General features: G+C 41.2%; 3 protein-coding genes across 3 annotated transcripts; 2 read left to right on the top strand and 1 right to left on the bottom strand.

Moving 5' to 3' along the window:
- Window positions 1–15: 15 nt before the first annotated feature.
- On the top strand, window positions 16–4,861 carry ppiab (peptidylprolyl isomerase Ab (cyclophilin A)). Its single transcript, XM_018694277.1, has 5 exons — window positions 16–191; window positions 2,375–2,405; window positions 3,828–3,916; window positions 4,215–4,387; window positions 4,481–4,861. Exons 1-5 carry the CDS (start codon window positions 123–125, stop codon window positions 4,614–4,616), a joined length of 498 nt encoding a protein of 165 aa, XP_018549793.1. The 5' UTR covers window positions 16–122; the 3' UTR covers window positions 4,617–4,861.
- A 348-nt stretch (window positions 4,862–5,209) lies between these two features.
- LOC108895451 (dual specificity protein phosphatase 26) lies at window positions 5,210–12,386 on the bottom strand. Its single transcript, XM_018694290.1, has 4 exons — window positions 12,045–12,386; window positions 11,606–11,789; window positions 10,517–10,728; window positions 5,210–10,430 (listed from the first exon to the last, which is right to left on the bottom strand). The coding sequence occupies exons 2-4, from the start codon at window positions 11,782–11,784 to the stop codon at window positions 10,219–10,221; spliced, it is 603 nt and encodes a 200-aa protein (XP_018549806.1). The 5' UTR covers window positions 11,785–11,789; window positions 12,045–12,386; the 3' UTR covers window positions 5,210–10,218.
- Window positions 12,387–12,839: 453 nt separating this feature from the next.
- On the top strand, window positions 12,840–17,167 carry ddx56 (DEAD (Asp-Glu-Ala-Asp) box helicase 56). The gene is made up of 14 exons (XM_018694311.2): window positions 12,840–12,959; window positions 13,395–13,556; window positions 13,670–13,824; window positions 13,914–14,084; window positions 14,210–14,300; window positions 14,391–14,632; window positions 14,717–14,854; window positions 15,029–15,142; window positions 15,219–15,313; window positions 15,853–15,926; window positions 16,024–16,113; window positions 16,206–16,311; window positions 16,403–16,506; window positions 16,751–17,167. The coding sequence occupies exons 1-14, from the start codon at window positions 12,903–12,905 to the stop codon at window positions 16,832–16,834; spliced, it is 1,683 nt and encodes a 560-aa protein (XP_018549827.1). The 5' UTR covers window positions 12,840–12,902; the 3' UTR covers window positions 16,835–17,167.
- The last annotated feature ends 225 nt before the right edge of the window (window positions 17,168–17,392 follow it).

Below are 17,392 nucleotides of genomic sequence, written 5' to 3'. Positions count from 1 at the left end.
TCAGCAGTGCTCAGAGCCATATAAACAGACCTAAATAGCTCCAGTGTATCTGACGCGTTGTCAGGAATTCATTCAAGTGCGGGTTTTTACATCATAAGCAGATCACAAGCGCGTTTATAAACATGGGAAACCCCAGAGTTTTCTTTGACATCACTGTTGATGGCGCCAACGCTGGCAGGATTATAATGGAGGTAAGACAAATCTCTCACTGTTTACTTTAACATTCATCACTTCACTTTATTTCAAATATGCTTAATTAATGGTGTAAATTCGGCTTTTGCATCTATTTGTACGAATTATTAAAAGAGCTGGAGCTGTAACAGACATGTTGCACAGCATCAAGTTCTCTTATGCGGCTTTAAGGCTCCATTTTGGCTCCTTAACACCTGAATCTTTGTTTCATCTTGATAGAGTGTGATGATAATTGCATAAATACAGATAAGAGGAGATGAATCCTGCACAGATCCTGTGAAATGCTCCTGCTCTGATGGGAACGCCCAGCAGCAGCAGCAGCAGCTGCACCTCCACCACCACTACAGCTAGTTAGAGCAAATGCAGTTATAATGGGCAGGTCGGGCTGTAAATCAGTAGAGATGCAGCTTATCTCATATATCTTCTCAGATGAAGACAGTTAGAGTTGAGGTGATTAGTCCGATAATCGATTAATCCGTGAATAGAAACTTAATCACCAACTGTTTTCATCATTTTAAGATCAGGTTTATCTGATTTCAGCTTCTTAAATGTGAGGATTTCTTGCTTCTCGTCGTCATATATCATCATAAACTCAATATATTTGTGTTTTAGGAATGAGATTTTCATGTTGAGCTTTGAAAAAATTATAATAGACAATATTAACTATGATCTCACATTTCATTTAAGATAAGATGAGACGATGCTTTACTGATCTCTAGAGGGAAACTAAGGTTTTGCAGTAATAATGATACAGGACCTACAACCAGTGTTGAAAATTAGTGCAGTTCTGTTGTTGGAAAGTCAGCAAAGTATAGTGATATATGATACCATCCACTATAAAAACATATGAAATGTTATATATTGTGATGAAGTAGTGATGTAATGATTCTGAAACTGAGACAGAAACTGCTAAACAATCTTGTAACACGATACAGGAAGACAGAACCGCGATACGCCCCCAACCAACTGTCACTGTATTAACAATGTAACAATTTTTTAATCACGTGTCACGTGATTGTTTCAGTCCAATCATGATCCAGATTCAAGATTCGATTCTTTATTGCCATACAACTTAGTTTGCCTCAGTGTGCTCGTGACAGAACAACACACAGTCACACCCTGACACATAAGAAGAAATAGAAACACATGACCCTCAACCCCCAAAAAACATTACATACATCTGTGGATGTAAAAATCAAATGCAAAAATAAAATGTCTGATATTTTGATATGCAGTAAGATATAAAAACAGGAAGAGAAAGGGCAGAATAAGAATAAAATTAATAAATAGGTAAATGTCTGCTTTGAAATACAATGAAATACAGAATAGAATTAAATAAAGTACGATCTAGTGCAAATAAGAGTGGGATTCAAAAAATTAAATGCAAAATACAATAAAATGTAGCAGAGGTCAGTGCTTTGTCACACCTGTGCTAAAAAGCTAAGCTAGTTTAACTAGCTCAGGATGAATAAAAACCCTGAGACTACAGTTCCACATCCATTGCCACAAAATCAAAACAAAAAAATATAAATAAACGAGATGTGAACTGAACCTTGAATTTAGATGATTTGAGAATTGTATACTACATTATATTTCTATTGATACTTAGACAGACTTTATCAGAATGAAATTCTATTGCCTTGGCTTGAATAGTGCAGAAATAAATCAGCAGCAGTGTTGCAAAAAAATAAATAAACAGGTATACAAGAGAGAACAGCTATATATAAAATACAATAAACATATAACTATTAAAATATATGATACATGATGATACAGACTAGTACTAATTTTTGGGCTTCAGGTCTGAAGTCATGCTTATTGTTATATCAGCTGAGATAAAAATGACCTTCCACCCCCCCACCCTCCCCAGAGCAGAGATAAACTGGAAGAAGTGTTGCCGTTAAGTGCCACTGTGTATAGATGATGTGTATAGAGCCATCAGGAAAAAGCCAAACTTGACGTCAGGTAAATCTGTTGTGCTGGCTCTTTCTGTCACTGAGCTACAAGGCCAAACATAAACATAGAGTTACATCAGGATAAGACGCACAACGCTGTGCTGTTGTCACTGTTTCCAAAGGTTTACCTCACAGTGTATCTCCCCTTTCATCCCTGCCTGTTCATTAAAGCACCACCTGCCTCTGCTGTTGCATTGTTCACTCATGTAAATCTCTGTGTTTTGCAGCTCAGGGCTGATGTGGTCCCAAAGACTGCAGGTAGGTAAGCTAGAAAAAAAAGAGAGAGAAAATCCTTCAAAGTTGACTGCATGCAGCATTAACCACAGAGCTGCAGCTCGGGCCCAACATGGATTTATGTTTGGTTGAGGAAACTATGCGTCTCCATTAATCCTCAGCTGAGAATGTGTTCTAAATATGGGGTGAGGCAGCGGGAGAAGCATCGATCAAAAGAGCCTGAGTAGCCGGTCCAAGAGCTAAACAGTGTAAACAGGGATACAAGGAGATGTGCTACTGCTGCTATGAATAATAATAAGAAGGAAAAGAGGAAGAAAAAGGAGGAGAAATCTCCTGGCATTTGGTCATTTCCACCTTATTTTGTTAGTGACAGTAACTCCCGCCAAGAAAACCTGCATGATGCATCACTGGCTGCCTGAGATTCTGTCCCACATATCCATTGTTAGTCTTCTGACCTCATTTATACTCAGTGGGTGCAGAAAAAAAGGTCTATGGAGGATGCTTCTAAGGAAATGAGGTTGCCAGTAACATCTTCTCTGTTAGCAGAGAGGACGTCCTGATTGTGCTCAGATTGTCTTTTTATTTGATTTATCTCAGATTTCTGGAATTTAATTTTTTAATTAGTTGATTTTAACTTGCTGCCTTGTTCGGGTGTTGTTGTTATTCTGACTTTGTGTACAGACGTTTGCTGTTTCTGTAGCAAGAGCTGTGAAAAGACACTTGGGTTAGCATTTTGTTTAAAGCAGAGGTTTCAAACGATCCAGCCATGATCTCCACCCACTTTTAATAGAATATAGAATTTGTTAAAAGTCGTGTAAAACGTTTCAGCCAGATTTGGTTATTTCACATGTGTGTATCTGGGTTTAGCATTATTTCAGTCAGGATCTGGTGACAGTTGTGGGCTGTTCTTGCTCCCAGCTTCAGTTTTTGAATGTTAAACTTTTAATAGATAATATACATTGATGTGTTTTATCAACATTAACTTTTATTGTTGCTTATTTAATCAAGAATATTTGATTTTCTGATAAAAAATACTTTGACGTCTCCAGGCCTTTAAATCCAGGCTCTTTTTATTTTGGACACCAGTAACTTGTCAATATGAAGACTTTTCCTACAACAAAACAAAACTCTGATTTCCTGCACTGTAAGTGACACCAAAATGTCTCTTTCTGAACCTTAGAGAAGGTTTAGTACGACTGCACCCTGCCTCACCTGCAGGGAGAAAAGGAAACAGGTGTAATACAGCCTCAATACTGTTACTCTGCTTATGCAAAGTAATCTTAGAAAGATCAGCTGTTCAGCTTCAGAAGAAGATTAAATTTATTGATTTAAATTAAGCAATAAAGTATTCAAGCCCAGGTGGTTTGCGTTTGAGACCTCTGCTAATTTATTTCTGTTTTGGTTTGTCTAAGTATATTTGAGGAATGACAGTTTCTTTGTTTTCAGAAAACTTCCGTGCTTTGTGCACCGGAGAGAAAGGTTTCGGCTACAAGGGTTCCACCTTTCACCGCATCATCCCCAAGTTCATGTGCCAGGTACAGTTAAAGGGATGCTTCTTGTTTTCACAAGTTCAGACTTAAAGCAACACTATGGAACTTTTGCTGAACAACAGCAACATCTGAACACTGGTTTTTAAAGGCTGTTTAACTGATCTACAGTTCAGCATCACTCTGAACTCTCTGGGTCTGATTCCAGCAGTTGAACCTGCTGACTATCACGCAGTTAGAGGGATATCGTAACTGAGTTTGAAGCTGTTATTTTAAAATAAAACACTGACATAATGTTGCTTTAACCTCACCTAACAGGTTTGACTGAGTCAGCTTGGTTTTACAGGGTGGAGACTTCACCAACCACAATGGAACTGGAGGCAAATCCATCTACGGAGAGAAGTTTCCTGATGAGAACTTCCAGCTGAAGCACATCGGCATGGGGACCCTGTCCATGGCGAACGCCGGGCCCAACACCAACGGATCCCAGTTCTTCATCTGCACAGCCTCAACTGACTGGTAAGGTCCTCTTTATCTCATGTATTCAGGTGTAGTCGGCAGTTTGGGCTGGTTTCAGGTCTCACATACTAATTGGCTCCTCACCTCCTCCAGGCTGAACGGGAAGCACGTGGTGTTTGGCAGCGTTGTGGAGGGCATTGAAGTTGTCAAGGCGATAGAGAAGCACGGCACAAAGAGCGGCACTCCAAAAGCCAAGGTTGTTATTGCTGAGTGTGGTGAACTAAAATAACTCAGTTCAGTCTGTTCTCCTTTATCATCCACATCCCAGTTAATCTGTAAGATGGTGCATATCTGCGGAAAATCAGTAGAAAAAAACCCAATGAATCCAAACTCTCCTCTAAAAGTGTTTGTCTACTGTGTTTATTTGTTGTGTTATATTTTGTACCTTCTAATCTGTCCTTTAAGGACCCCATTTGTTAACAAAATCTGAATAAAATAACGATGATGGTGTAAATAAAGCAACTTGAAAGCCTGGCTTTGTGTGTGTCCTCTCATTCTGTCTTTCTCAGAGAAAAACTATTTTAATTTACTTAATTTTTGTATGTAAATCAGTTTTAATCTGTTTTCTCAGTGACAATAGAATTTGATAAACCCCAGTGGAATCAAAACAAGTGAATATTTCTTATGTGTTCTAACAACATTGTTTAATTTTTTTATTATTGTAGTTCATACATTTCACCACTAGAGGTCATCATAGGTAATAACTAAAATGGTGATCATTTGTATGTAATTGGCCTGTAATGCCCTCTAGTGTTGAAATATATAATAAGTTTAATAGATGATTCACATACCTGTTAAATACAAAACACAGTGCAATAGCTCTGAGAGGAGTTTTTTTCTTTATTTCTGACTCCGTACAGAATTTATCAAAACAAATGTATCAATGCTCAGTGTTATTCACAATAAAAACATAGAAACAAAAGTCTAAAAACCAACTTGAAGTACACAGATTAAGGCATCAACATCTCCTTTGCCAGTTTCTCCTTCAAAGAGAGTGATAGTAAATAAATTCAAAAGAATTCAAGTTTTCCTATAGAAAGGTCTCTTTAAGAAAACGAAGATATTACGAGAATATAAACAGGAATTGAGACCAACGTACGACCAATCACAGCACAGTAGAACCACAAATACAAAACATACAGATCCAATACAGCAAAGGTAAAGATCAAAATGGGTAGAGAGGCCCCGACCAGAAATATTCCACGGATACTTCTTTGTTTTTCAGTGTTTCTTCAGTGTTTTAACTGAGTGAACTGAGGGAGGCTATAAGAAAGGCAGAATCTGCTGTCAACAGGACATCTTGGTATCGTCTAACAGAGTTGTAGTAAAGGAAGTCTCTGTTTTCCTAACACAAAATGTAACAAGATGATTTTTGACAGGCTGATTCTGGACTTGACACCCTCACAATTCACTCAAATATTATACAAAATGTTCCAATTTGAAATATCCAGGATTTCAAGAAAATAGTGGATGTTGGGTTCTGGTTTGGCCCTTTGGGTCATCTTTTGGTCCCCAAGTAGCCAGCTATGATACAAATGGGTATTAATTTAACACACAATGCTAACAAATTGTCCCCTAAACTCACAATAACCGTTTCTGGATTGTTTGTTGCTCTGCTTTGCTTTCTAAGGCAAAACACACTTAAAAGAAACAGTTTGACAATTTGGGAAATGTTTGCCTTCCAGCCAAGATAGTCGAAATGGCTGATATATGACTTTCATGCCTGTGGATTGAGCCAGGAGGTAATTAGCTTAGCTTCGCTTAGCTTAGCATCAAGACTGGAAGCAGGGAGTGATGGTTTACACAATAATGCTTTACTATAGCTGACTATTCTGCAGTGTAAGTGAAAATACTGTTCCTTTGTCTTCAAATGTTGACTTTTTGCTTGGAACATACAAATGTAGTCTCTGACATTTGATGTATGTAGCTATAAGATGCATTTTCAACATTTTTAAAGGCTTCTTCATTGTTTTTAAAACATTTCAGCTGAAACACTGAAAACTCACAGAGTTAGCATGAATTAGCTAATTAGCTACAGTTGATAAAATCTGCTAGATTAGTTTCAGCCAACAAAACTGACAATTGCTGAGAGTGAGAAGCTGCTTTTATGTTGCAAAAAATTACTTAAAACGTGTGCATGTAATTCCCCATGAATCCACAACTTGATGTCTTTACATTTCTGTTTGTGTACAGATCAAACAAACAAGATGCAGGACAGGGTGAGGCTAGCTGTTTAACCCTGCTTCCAGTTATTATGCTAAGCTAAGCTAACTGCCTCCCAGCTCCATACTTACAGCGCAGACATGAGAGGGGTATTGATCTTGTCATCTAACTCTTGGCAGGAAAGCGTGTAACTATATCCAAAGATTTCAAACTATACCTTTAAATCTCCACAGACTGTACAAATTCACAAATTCAGCTTTTTTATGTACATTTTTTCTGCATTTGAGCGAAGTCGCTCACCTGCACCTCATCATGGTGGAGTTGAAGCAGCACAGACAAAGACCACGAGTCACAACAGATATGTTTCTAACATGATACTTGAGGTAATCATTAATAACACACACAAGGATTTTCTGAAAAGCTGGTTTAAAATTCAGCATCGGATCTTCTATTGTTTTTCACTAGCATGAGAACACAAGCCTCACTTAACACCAAGACAAAGAGCAGACTTTGCAATACAGCACTGAACACTGTGCACTCTCCTGTCATCCGGGCAGTTGGTAGCTTTTTGCGAATGGCACATTTGTGGTGTTGTCTCCCACTGCACGTCTACTCTAAATACTTCATGTGCTGGCATATTAGACTATCACTTAGAGTACTACTCTGGACAGCTAACAGTCACTGTAAGGTTGAAGTGATACACCAGACTGGAAGTTTAATAGCTTCGTTAAGAGTACGATGTTGAGTCTAAAGCTCCATTCGGACTGGATTTATTCAGGGGAGGTGGGGTGATTTTAATCCCATCCAGAGAGTGGGAAAAGACTTTGGTGTGAAAATGTACTCTAATCTTTTTGCTAACCTGACAGATGGAGACAAAACAGAACAAACTAACAAAAAGCTCAAAAGATCAAATGTTCTGTTATCTCAGCTACAGGTAGGCACTGGCATTCGCTTACAGCCTACAATTCGCTTTCGCCTAGCCTACAATTGTCTACAATTTGGAAAGTTGTCCCCATTAAAAGTACGCTGAATTAGCTATTAGCAGCTCGTGTTTCCAATGTACCCATGGATGAACAGACAACTATCACTGGATTTTTTTGTCACTTAAAAATGTGACAATTCTCGGGCAAGTTCTGAAGCGTCTTTTTTCTATGATTTTTAAGCAGATTTATGGACGTTTACTCTTGATGGACACCAGAGATGATTTCATCCTCATGAAGTATATGTCTCGCTGGATGATTTGATATGTGTTTGATGTGAGTGTGTTCAGATTTGAGTAAGTTATGATGTTATGTAGAACAAGTCCTCCCCCTTCAATCCTGTCCGAATGGACTCAACTCTATAGTCTACTGGATGAATTTCAGATCATCACACACAAGATATCCAATAAAAAAGTCAAGAAGGACTGCAGTTATTTGAAATACACTGGATTGAAGCAGTACATTGAACTTATTCAACACCCAATTGAAAACAAAAACCACATTATACTGTATACTGTAACTCACCACAGATAATATATGTGTACAGCTTGTGACAATACTGTAATACTATAATCAACAGGCTACATAACTGTGCTGGTTTTAGACCTGGGCTACAACTAGATTGTGAGTTGTTCAGGGCACTTAATGACACTTGCTGAATGTAAAGAAGCAAGTCGAGGGAAGACCTGCAAAGACTGAAACTACGGGGAAGAATCACTGAGCGAGAGTCTTCTTTCTGAGGGCCGATATCATGGGTTTAACCTCCATGTTGATTACAAAAGACAGCAGAGCCCATGTTCAGTCAGGGCCAGGTGTGGTCACCTCAGGGCCCCATATAAAAACAAGCACAGGGCCCCTTCAAATCCCAAACCCTGAGCCACATCAGTCCTTGACTGACTGATCCAGACTGGCTGCTAAGAACACTGCAATAATGCTAGGGCTGAAACAGTTGATTAATTGATTAGTCGACTGATAGAAATTGGTGGTTCCAACTTCTAATGTGATCTAATGTAATCTAATTTGTTGATTAAATAATTAATCGATTAATCAAAGGGATAGTCATCAATAGTTTCAGCTTCAGTAATACTAACTGGATTTTACTGGTGGCACCAGGGAGCAGTGGTAATACTTTCAAGACTGGAATCACTTTGATCCTAGTGCAGGGATCTGAGACGTACTGAGGATTTCTAGAAAAACTGCACCAGAGATGAGACTAAAAGACTTGTTAATGTTTTTTATAGTGTATCAGTGATCTCTGATTACGTTAAAAGTTGTCCAGGAAGCTTTAATTTTTCAACTTTTCTGGACATTCAGGCTTTGCGTCCACATACTTTTCAGTGGAATGGTCTGAAGTTTGATTAAAAAGTGGAGGGAATAAATAATTATCTTGTAAACAAATGGTTCCCAACCTTCTTCGTTTACAGCTAATTTCTTGCAAAGAGTCTTTGAACTGTGAGCAAAGACCTGGTTGCTTTATTTTTGTGGGAATTTAGACCTGGCTCGACCTCTAGGCTGGGAACCACTTTTCTAAACTGATGACCCCTAAATGTGACATTTAAATCTTACATGTCTGTCCTGGAAGAGTGAGCCCTCCTCTGTTTTTCTCCTCTCAGATTTTCCCATTTACAACATTTTTTGGGGGAGTTTTCCTCATGTGATTGGAGGCCTGGTCACACCAGAAAGCAGTACAGCTGAATTCATCATCACGTCTTTGCAAAAACTCATAGAGGCTTGGTGACGTAGCAGGAATTTGCAGAGCTAGTCGCTGGTAATGGCTAACATGCTAGCCAGTCGGGAACATGCTCGTCAATCACAATAGTTGCCTGAGCTTCTTTCAGGTTCTCTTTAATTTTCTGTTTGGTATTGTGTTCGTAGGATTGTTCGTAACTTAAATCTGCAGTGTGGGACCTTTGTCTCCCCCTTCTGGCAATGAGAGTAATTACACAAACACTGACTTGAGACTATAATCCTTCCTCTGAACTCAGAGTTTCTTTATTCCTAGTTGCTGCAGTCTTCTCTGTCTGCGTTGCTACGATTATTCCTTTTCTGCTCTGACAAACCAATCGCTGCTGTTTGATGTAAATGCATCGCTACCAATGCACCAGTGCAGGAACGTCGTCACAGACACCAGATTTAAAACTCAGGTATACTACAAAATACAGAGACTCATTTGGAGCTGAGAAGCTCAATCAGTGTTGTGTGACCTTGCTAATAAGCTACGATCGCTTCCTCCATTTTGGACTCACTGATTCTCTGTTCCCTCAAAGATCAGCTCTGTCAACATGGCTGTCTTAACCACTGACATGAATTAATTTTGCTGTGAAATGCTGCTGTTTTAAAAGCTGGTGTGACCGCACCTTGAGGACAGAGCTCACTGCTAAAGATTGTAAAGTCCTTTAAGGCAAATTTGTGATTAGTAACACTGGTTTTAATGAACCACTCATTGGGCTAAGGGTGTTCTCTGGCCACCCTCTGTGTGAGCTTCACTGGGAGAGGCTACAGGACTAAACAGATGTGATAAAAATGAATGAATCTGAAGATACTGACTCAAACCCTCCAATCACCTGCTGCCACAGTGTCAGAAACCCACAGGTTGCTCCTAACTTGGTCCCATTACCTCCCTCACTGTAACCAGACTAGCTGCTACCTTAGGTTGTGTGTGTTTGTGTGTGTGTGTCGAGGGTGTTTTCAGCTCTGTAGCGACGTCTTACGGCTCTCCCTCAGGATGCCGTCCAGGCCGTTGAGCTGGCGGAGGAAGCCTCGGTTGGGGATGACGCCTCGGTGGTCTTTGACCGTCTTGATGGCCTCCACCAGGGTCAGGTTCTGTCTGATCATCAGGTAGGCCAGAACCAGAGTGGCTGAGCGGCTCACTCCCACAGTGCAGTGGACCAGCACCTTACCTGCACATAGAGAACAACATGAACTTAAACCACCTCTGCTGCTCGGGGCTTTTAAAGGATTATACTTGATGTGTTCGCAGACCGACCTCCGCTTGTCAGCGCTTTGTGGATGAACTCAGCAGCAGGGTAGAAGTTGACGCTCATGTCGAAGGTCGGCGAGTCGTGAGCCTCGATGCCGTGATAGGTGATGTTCATGCCGGCGTAATACTCGGCCCCACCGCGCCACTTACTCTGTGCACAGTTGAGGATGTGCGTGATGCCAAGTTTGGCCAGCTCACGCCGATCTGATGCGATATCTCTGCAGAAGAGAGGAGGTTTTCACAGCTCGTCATCAAAGTGACTCTCACTGCTCTGTGTCAGGGTGATTAATATGCTACAGACACAGACGTACAAGGTCCCACTGTACCTAAACTATGGTCCCACACCTTCATGTAAACACGAGGCCGTGCTCATAATCTGCTTTCCACTAAAATAAACCAAACAATAACATTATGTTTTCTTATTTTCAGCTTCAATCTGAGCTACAATAACCGTTTTTTCTCTCTATTTACTTAAAACCATAATGAGTCAGCACCAGGCCCGATCTGCACAGCTTCTTATTCTTACAACAGTCAGTACATATTCTTTATATACTCAACATATTGTTCTATTATTGTCAATATTTCTAAACTAATTTATTCGTGTTATACTTTATGTTCCTTGTACTTGCCTTTTACTTCTACTCTCAGTTCTCACTTTGTGGTTGCACAGAAATTCTAATCTTGTTCAGTTTTTTTCTGCAGGTATGAAGCTGTACACAGGTTTATTATGATGTTTAATCGTGGTCAGAAAAAGTGCATCTAAAATAATCCCCTGATAGTTTGTGGATGTGCAGACAACACATTCTGTAGCTCGAACCTCTTCAGAGTTTGGTTCTTTTCGACCTCTCCAGAGGAAACTCTGACTGACTCTGTGGTGCTACATGAGGTACAAGTGGGTGGTAAAGCACATTAGGATGAGTGTTGAGTGCTGCTGTGGAAACCTATTAGGATAAAAGATTCACCGATTCCAGGAAGTCAAATGGAAAAAAACAATCCGCGCTAATGCACATTAATGTACAGTCTGTATTAAACCATCATGAGTCATGCATCAGTAACAACAGGAGCAGACAGTTGTTGGAGGTTGTGTAAACTCACTGATCTCCGATATAAAGTCGCGGCCACACTTCGTCTGCGTGGTTACAGGCGGTTTTCCCCGTGCACAGGAGCCTCTCCAGCTCGGACACGGTCAGGTTCGGGGACGCCCGCTCTGAGTCCTTCCGGCTCGGAGACCTGGAGCTGCTCCGGGACCGGGAGAACCGGGACATGAACGCCATTTAATCTGGAGAAGGGATAAAAAACCAAACAGACCAGTTTGTCCCATGAAGCAATGAACAATAACAACACACAAGGTTAGGATAAAATAAAACAGAATAAAAGATGATTTATCATTTGAATGTTAAGATTACATAACAAATATTTACCTGTAGCTTTACTGTGGTGAACACAGGGCTGGGTCTGTGTCTGTGTCTGAGGCTACAAGCATCATTAAAACCCTGTGTTTCTGTCCTCCCTCCATGTGTATTTCTTTATTTACCTGTGTATTGTTTTATTCCGTGGTTCTGTGCTGCTACAGGACGAGCTGCTCCGCGGCCATGTTGACTCATTTATTTGCTGTGGGAGGATGGTTGGGATGATGAGACAGCTGCTGCTGCTGAGCATCCACCAGACACCTTCACCTCCATCCACCGCCTCACCATCTTCTCAACAAGTCCTCAGGAAGACGCATTCACGACCACACTAACATGGCTCCCGTTTTAAAGCGACACTTATTCTGATGTTCACTCCTGCAGCAGAAAGAGCCTCTGTAGCTCCTGTTTCAGTCTGGCTCTGCTCAGATGAGGCTGGTTATTTTTATATTTATTAGTTACTGATGGTGAATGTGACGTTGGTGTGTCGGTTACTGCAGGTGTTTGTCGCCATCTGCAGGTCAACTGAGGAATTATCTAAAAAATGTAACAAATATTAAAATGTGACTTTATTCTTTTTATTATTATTTCTTCTCTGAGGTTATAAATGAAGTAAAATCACGAAGGAAAAGGCAAAAATATTGGTTATATCTTAGTAAATAAAATCAACCATTGAAGTATAATGTGACATCTTTAACTTAAAACTTTAAAATTGTGTTAATAATGTTGGAAATTAACCTAAAATCAGACTAATTTGTTTGTTTGTTTGTTTGTTTCCAAAAGACTTTATTAATCAAAATAAATTTATATATCGTCATAGTCTGAGTTTTAAACAATATAACTGGATAACAGGTGTTTATTAAACATCTAAACTCATGAAAGAGAAACGTGTCGGTGGGGAAAAGACGGAGCCTGGGAGGAGGTACGTGAAGGCAACGTGACGTCTAAACCGTGCGACGCACGTGTGAGTGTGGTGCGGTGGAGCGATGGCTGCTGAGAGGCTGCAGTTTCATGAAATGGGCTTAGACGACCGTCTTTTAAAGGTAAGAAAGCGACTGACACGAAGAAGAGATGTTTAATAAACGACAGGAGAAAATGTGAAGAAAAAAAACCGAAGAGAAGCGAAAGAAAACTCGACGTAAAAACAGAAACAAGTCGCAGCTGCGGTGACTTGTCAGCAGGCTGCTGTTTGGTAAACTCCGTCTACACATGCTGAAACTAAAGTTCTTTGATTTTATGTATACACCAGCGTGTAGGTTAAACTGCCAGTTAGACAGTTTGGATTTAATGTAACAAACTTGTGATTTAAGGATAAAAACCGGCCGCCATCTTTGTTTGGTTGAGGAAAAACTTGATGTTAAAAGTCGTTTTATCGTGTTTCAGATGGTTAGAAGACTCTTAGAGTTTGTGGACAGTAGTATCTGTTTGTTTTGTGTTTTTGTTCTGTGAAATCATTCCCTGGCATTTTCACAATCCAGGCGGTCGCAGATCTGGGTTGGTCCCAGCCCACCTTGATCCAGGAGAAGGCCATCCCTTTGGCTCTGGAGGGGAAAGACCTTCTGGCTCGGGCCCGGACTGGATCAGGGAAGACGGCTGCTTACGCCGTACCTGTCGTACAACGCATCCTGGCCTCCAAACAGGTGAGGAAACAGAAATGACTTTAGCTCAGGTTTTTACCACGTCACAGAGCTGTTCTTCGTCGGTCCTGTTCCTCCTCTTACTCGTCTCCTCTGTGTTTGGTGTTTTTCCTCAGAGCGTTCGTGAGCAGGATGTGAGAGCTCTGATCCTGGTTCCAACCAAAGAGCTGGGTCATCAGGTTCAGGCCATGATGAGACAGCTGACGGCGTTCTGCTCGAGGGATGTCCGAGTGGCCGACATCTCTGGAAAGGCTGATCTGTCTGCGCAGAGGTCGGTCTGCTCGGGGGCTGTGGTTGATGTTAAAGTTCGGTTTCGCTCTGTGAAACTGTCTGATGACGTGTTATATCGTGTGTGGACAGACCTATCTTAATGGAGAAGCCTGACGTGGTTGTGGGGACGCCGTCCCGTGTGCTGGCCCACCTCAACGCCCAGAACCTGGTGCTGCATTCGTCCCTGGAGATGCTGGTGGTCGACGAGGCCGACCTGCTCTTCTCGTTCGGGTTTGAGGCGGATCTGAAGAACCTGCTGTGGTGAGAACACACAGATAAAACAGAGCAGCGGTAACAAACACTGTGGACCTCAGCTGAGGCTGTAAATGAGCTTGTAGAGACTGAGTTTGTTTTGAAATGAATCTGTCGTGTTTTTTGTGTCCCAGTCATTTGCCGAAGATCTACCAGTCGTTCCTGATGTCTGCGACTCTCACCGAGGACGTTCAGGCCTTAAAGGAGCTGCTGCTGCACAACCCTGTAAGATCACCTCCACACTCACAGCCTGAAAGAAACATCCGTACGCTGTCTGTCTGGTTTCTGTCTGAACGCCTGTGTGTGTTGTGTCAGGTGATCCTGAAGCTGCAGGGCTCTCAGCTCCCAGACAGCAGCCAGCTGCAGCAGTACAGCATCAAGTGTGAGGAGGAGGACAAGTTCCTGCTCATCTACACGCTGCTGAAGCTGCGGCTGGTTCAGGGGAAGACGCTGGTGTTCGTGGCAGCGGTGGACAGATGCTACAGACTCAAACTGTTCCTGGAACAGTTTGGTATCCCCGCCTGTGTCCTCAACTCTGAGCTGCCCGTCCAGTCCAGGTGAGAGAAGACTGAAACCGACGCTTTCAACACGTCAGGTTTCCTTTCTTCCTGCTCGTGTTCACGTTTCACGCTCTGCCGCAGGTGTCACATCATCACCCAGTTTAACCAGGGGTTCTACGACTACATCATCGCCTCAGACGAACACAGTTTGGCTGATCCCACTGCAGCGCCACAGACGACTGCAGGCAAAGGGAAGAAGACGATGGAGAGAGGAGGAAAGTGAGTCAGACCAGTTTGATTTTACAAGAAGTGCTCTGCTGATGTATTAAACACTATAATCCTCAGTTTGTGACTGTTTCCTTTCAACTTTTAGGAATTTAAAAGCAAATATACATGAAAAGACCCATCAGCAGATCAGCAAAGTTTACGTGTTTCTGAATGATGTGTTTAAAGGGCGAAGGACAAAGAGTACGGAGTCTCCAGAGGAGTCGACTTCCAAAACGTGGCCAATGTCATCAACTTTGATTTCCCCACGACTGTGGAGTCGTACATTCATCGAGTTGGAAGGTAAAGAGTTTCTGTTCTCCTGCGCTGATGATAAAAACACAACAAACCCAGACGCTCACTTTGTTTGTTTTTGTAGAACGGCGAGAGCAGACAACCCAGGCACCGCTCTGTCCTTCATCTCCCACACTGAGCTCGCTTTACTGTCAGAGGTGGAGGAGGCTCTTACTGGAGGTAACACAGACTTATTCTGATTTATTATTGTTTAGGAGGTTTATTGTTTATTGTTTTTATCATGCACATGAATGTTAGTAACATTTGAATCATCTTCTTAATGGAAAACTGTCAAATGACTGGTTTCATGTAACATTATTTCATGTTTTTATTTTGTTTACAATGGGATAGAAGTGTCTCTGCTCTGCTTCTTAGTGTACCAACAGTAAAGGATAAATATATTTATTTACTTTCATGCAGAGTTAAATGAGAAAATCATTGTTTCAGTCTCATGTTTGTGTTTTAAGCTGCCGCCAGTAGCTGGTTAGCTTAGCTTAGCATAAAGACTGGAAACAAGGGGAAACAGCTAGCATGGCTCTGAACATTAAATTGAATGTTAAATGTTCAGTGTGAAAATGAAACATGGATTAATGAGGAGTTATGTGCCAAACTATCAGACCATACCTTAAAGATTAACACATTTCTTTCCTGCTGATTTTGTCAGAAATAATCACGTTTGAATCTGTTTTTAATAAGATTGTGTTTCCATTTGTTTTTAGATAATTCAGATTCTGTTCTGAAACCGTATGAGTTTAAGATGGAAGAGATTGAAGGCTTCAGGTACAGGTGCAGGGTAAGTGTCCTCACCACACATGGAGCAATAATAACAAAAAAAGGAAGAAGAGAGCGCTGCGGATGCTAAAGTTTAGGACGATGGTTTTTGTGTGTAGGACGCCATGCGTTCAGTGACGAAGCAGGCGGTGAGGGAGGCCAGACTGAAAGAGGTCAAACAGGAGCTGCTCAATTCAGAGAAACTCAAGGTGAGTGCTGCAAATATACATGAATATAAATATGTAAATATAAAGATGGAGGTGTGGAGGTTTTCTGATTGGATGTTTCTGCTCTCGCTCAGACGTATTTCGATGATAATCCCAGAGATCTGCAGCTGCTCCGACACGACAAAGACCTTCATCCTGCTGTCGTCAAACCACACCTGAAGAACGTACCAGAGTACCTCAGTAAGACACACACACACACACACACACACACACACATTACATCCTGGTCACAAAGACGTCCATCGTCAGTAACTATGATCATTTCCTCCAGTTCCTGAGATGCTGAGGGGCGTGGTGAACCCACTGTCCAGCAGGAGGAGGAGGAAGAGGAAGGAAAAAACAAAACCACAAGGACTTGTCAAGACCAGTTTCAAGGTGAGACTCGGTTCAGACCGACAGAAAGACACAGTCTGTGGGATTTATTCAGATAAACAGACTTTTGAAGACATCATCATGGGCTCTGGGAACTACTTTGTTGACTGTTTGTAGGCCACATGATTAATCGAATAATTGAGAAAATGATTAGTAGATAAAAAGGTGACGGAAATGTTCGTTAGTTTCAGTCTTTAAAGCTCAGGTTTCAATGAAATAATAATAATAATACATTTTGTCTTTGCAGAAGAACGACCAGGGGAGGAACCCACTGAAGAGCTTCAAATACACCGGGGGGAGAAACAGAAAAGGTAAAGCAGGTCAGTCGTAGCTGCAGCTGCAGGACTCATGAACGTGAATCGGTCCTGGATGTTTAAACTGTGCAGAGACATTGACCAGGAGGACGGTTTGGTCTCCATGTCAGACCAGGTGAGACAAATATAAACTGTATGGACTCGGTGGAGGAGCTAAACGGGACGCGGACAAAATGGATTCACTCTGACTTACATGGACAGAAGAAAATACAAGGAACATCAGAGCGAACCTACAGTTTATCTCTGAGATTGTAAGAGCAACACAGAATCCCTGTTATCTAATTTCTAAATCATCTGTTCTGGAAACATTGTTTATTAAAATAAAACTATTTCTCTGTTTAAAAAAAAAAGAGTATTTATATTGTAGTTGTAATGGATCACTGATCTTTGAGCACAGCAGAAAAACAGTTTCTATTTATCACAAGAATCAAATTAAAGAAAAATACATATAAAGCCACTTCATAGTTCCCTGTTTGGTTACAGAAAATCAGACGTTTAAACAAGTTTAATATGGAAAGTTTGTAAAAAACACAGTTCGTACAAAGGATGGTAACACATCCAATCTGTTCCACCGC

This window comes from Lates calcarifer, linkage group LG9, assembly GCF_001640805.2.
Source record: "Lates calcarifer isolate ASB-BC8 linkage group LG9, TLL_Latcal_v3, whole genome shotgun sequence".
Taxonomy (NCBI): Eukaryota; Metazoa; Chordata; class Actinopteri; family Centropomidae; genus Lates; species Lates calcarifer.
This window is presented reverse-complemented; position numbering and strand designations above follow the sequence as displayed.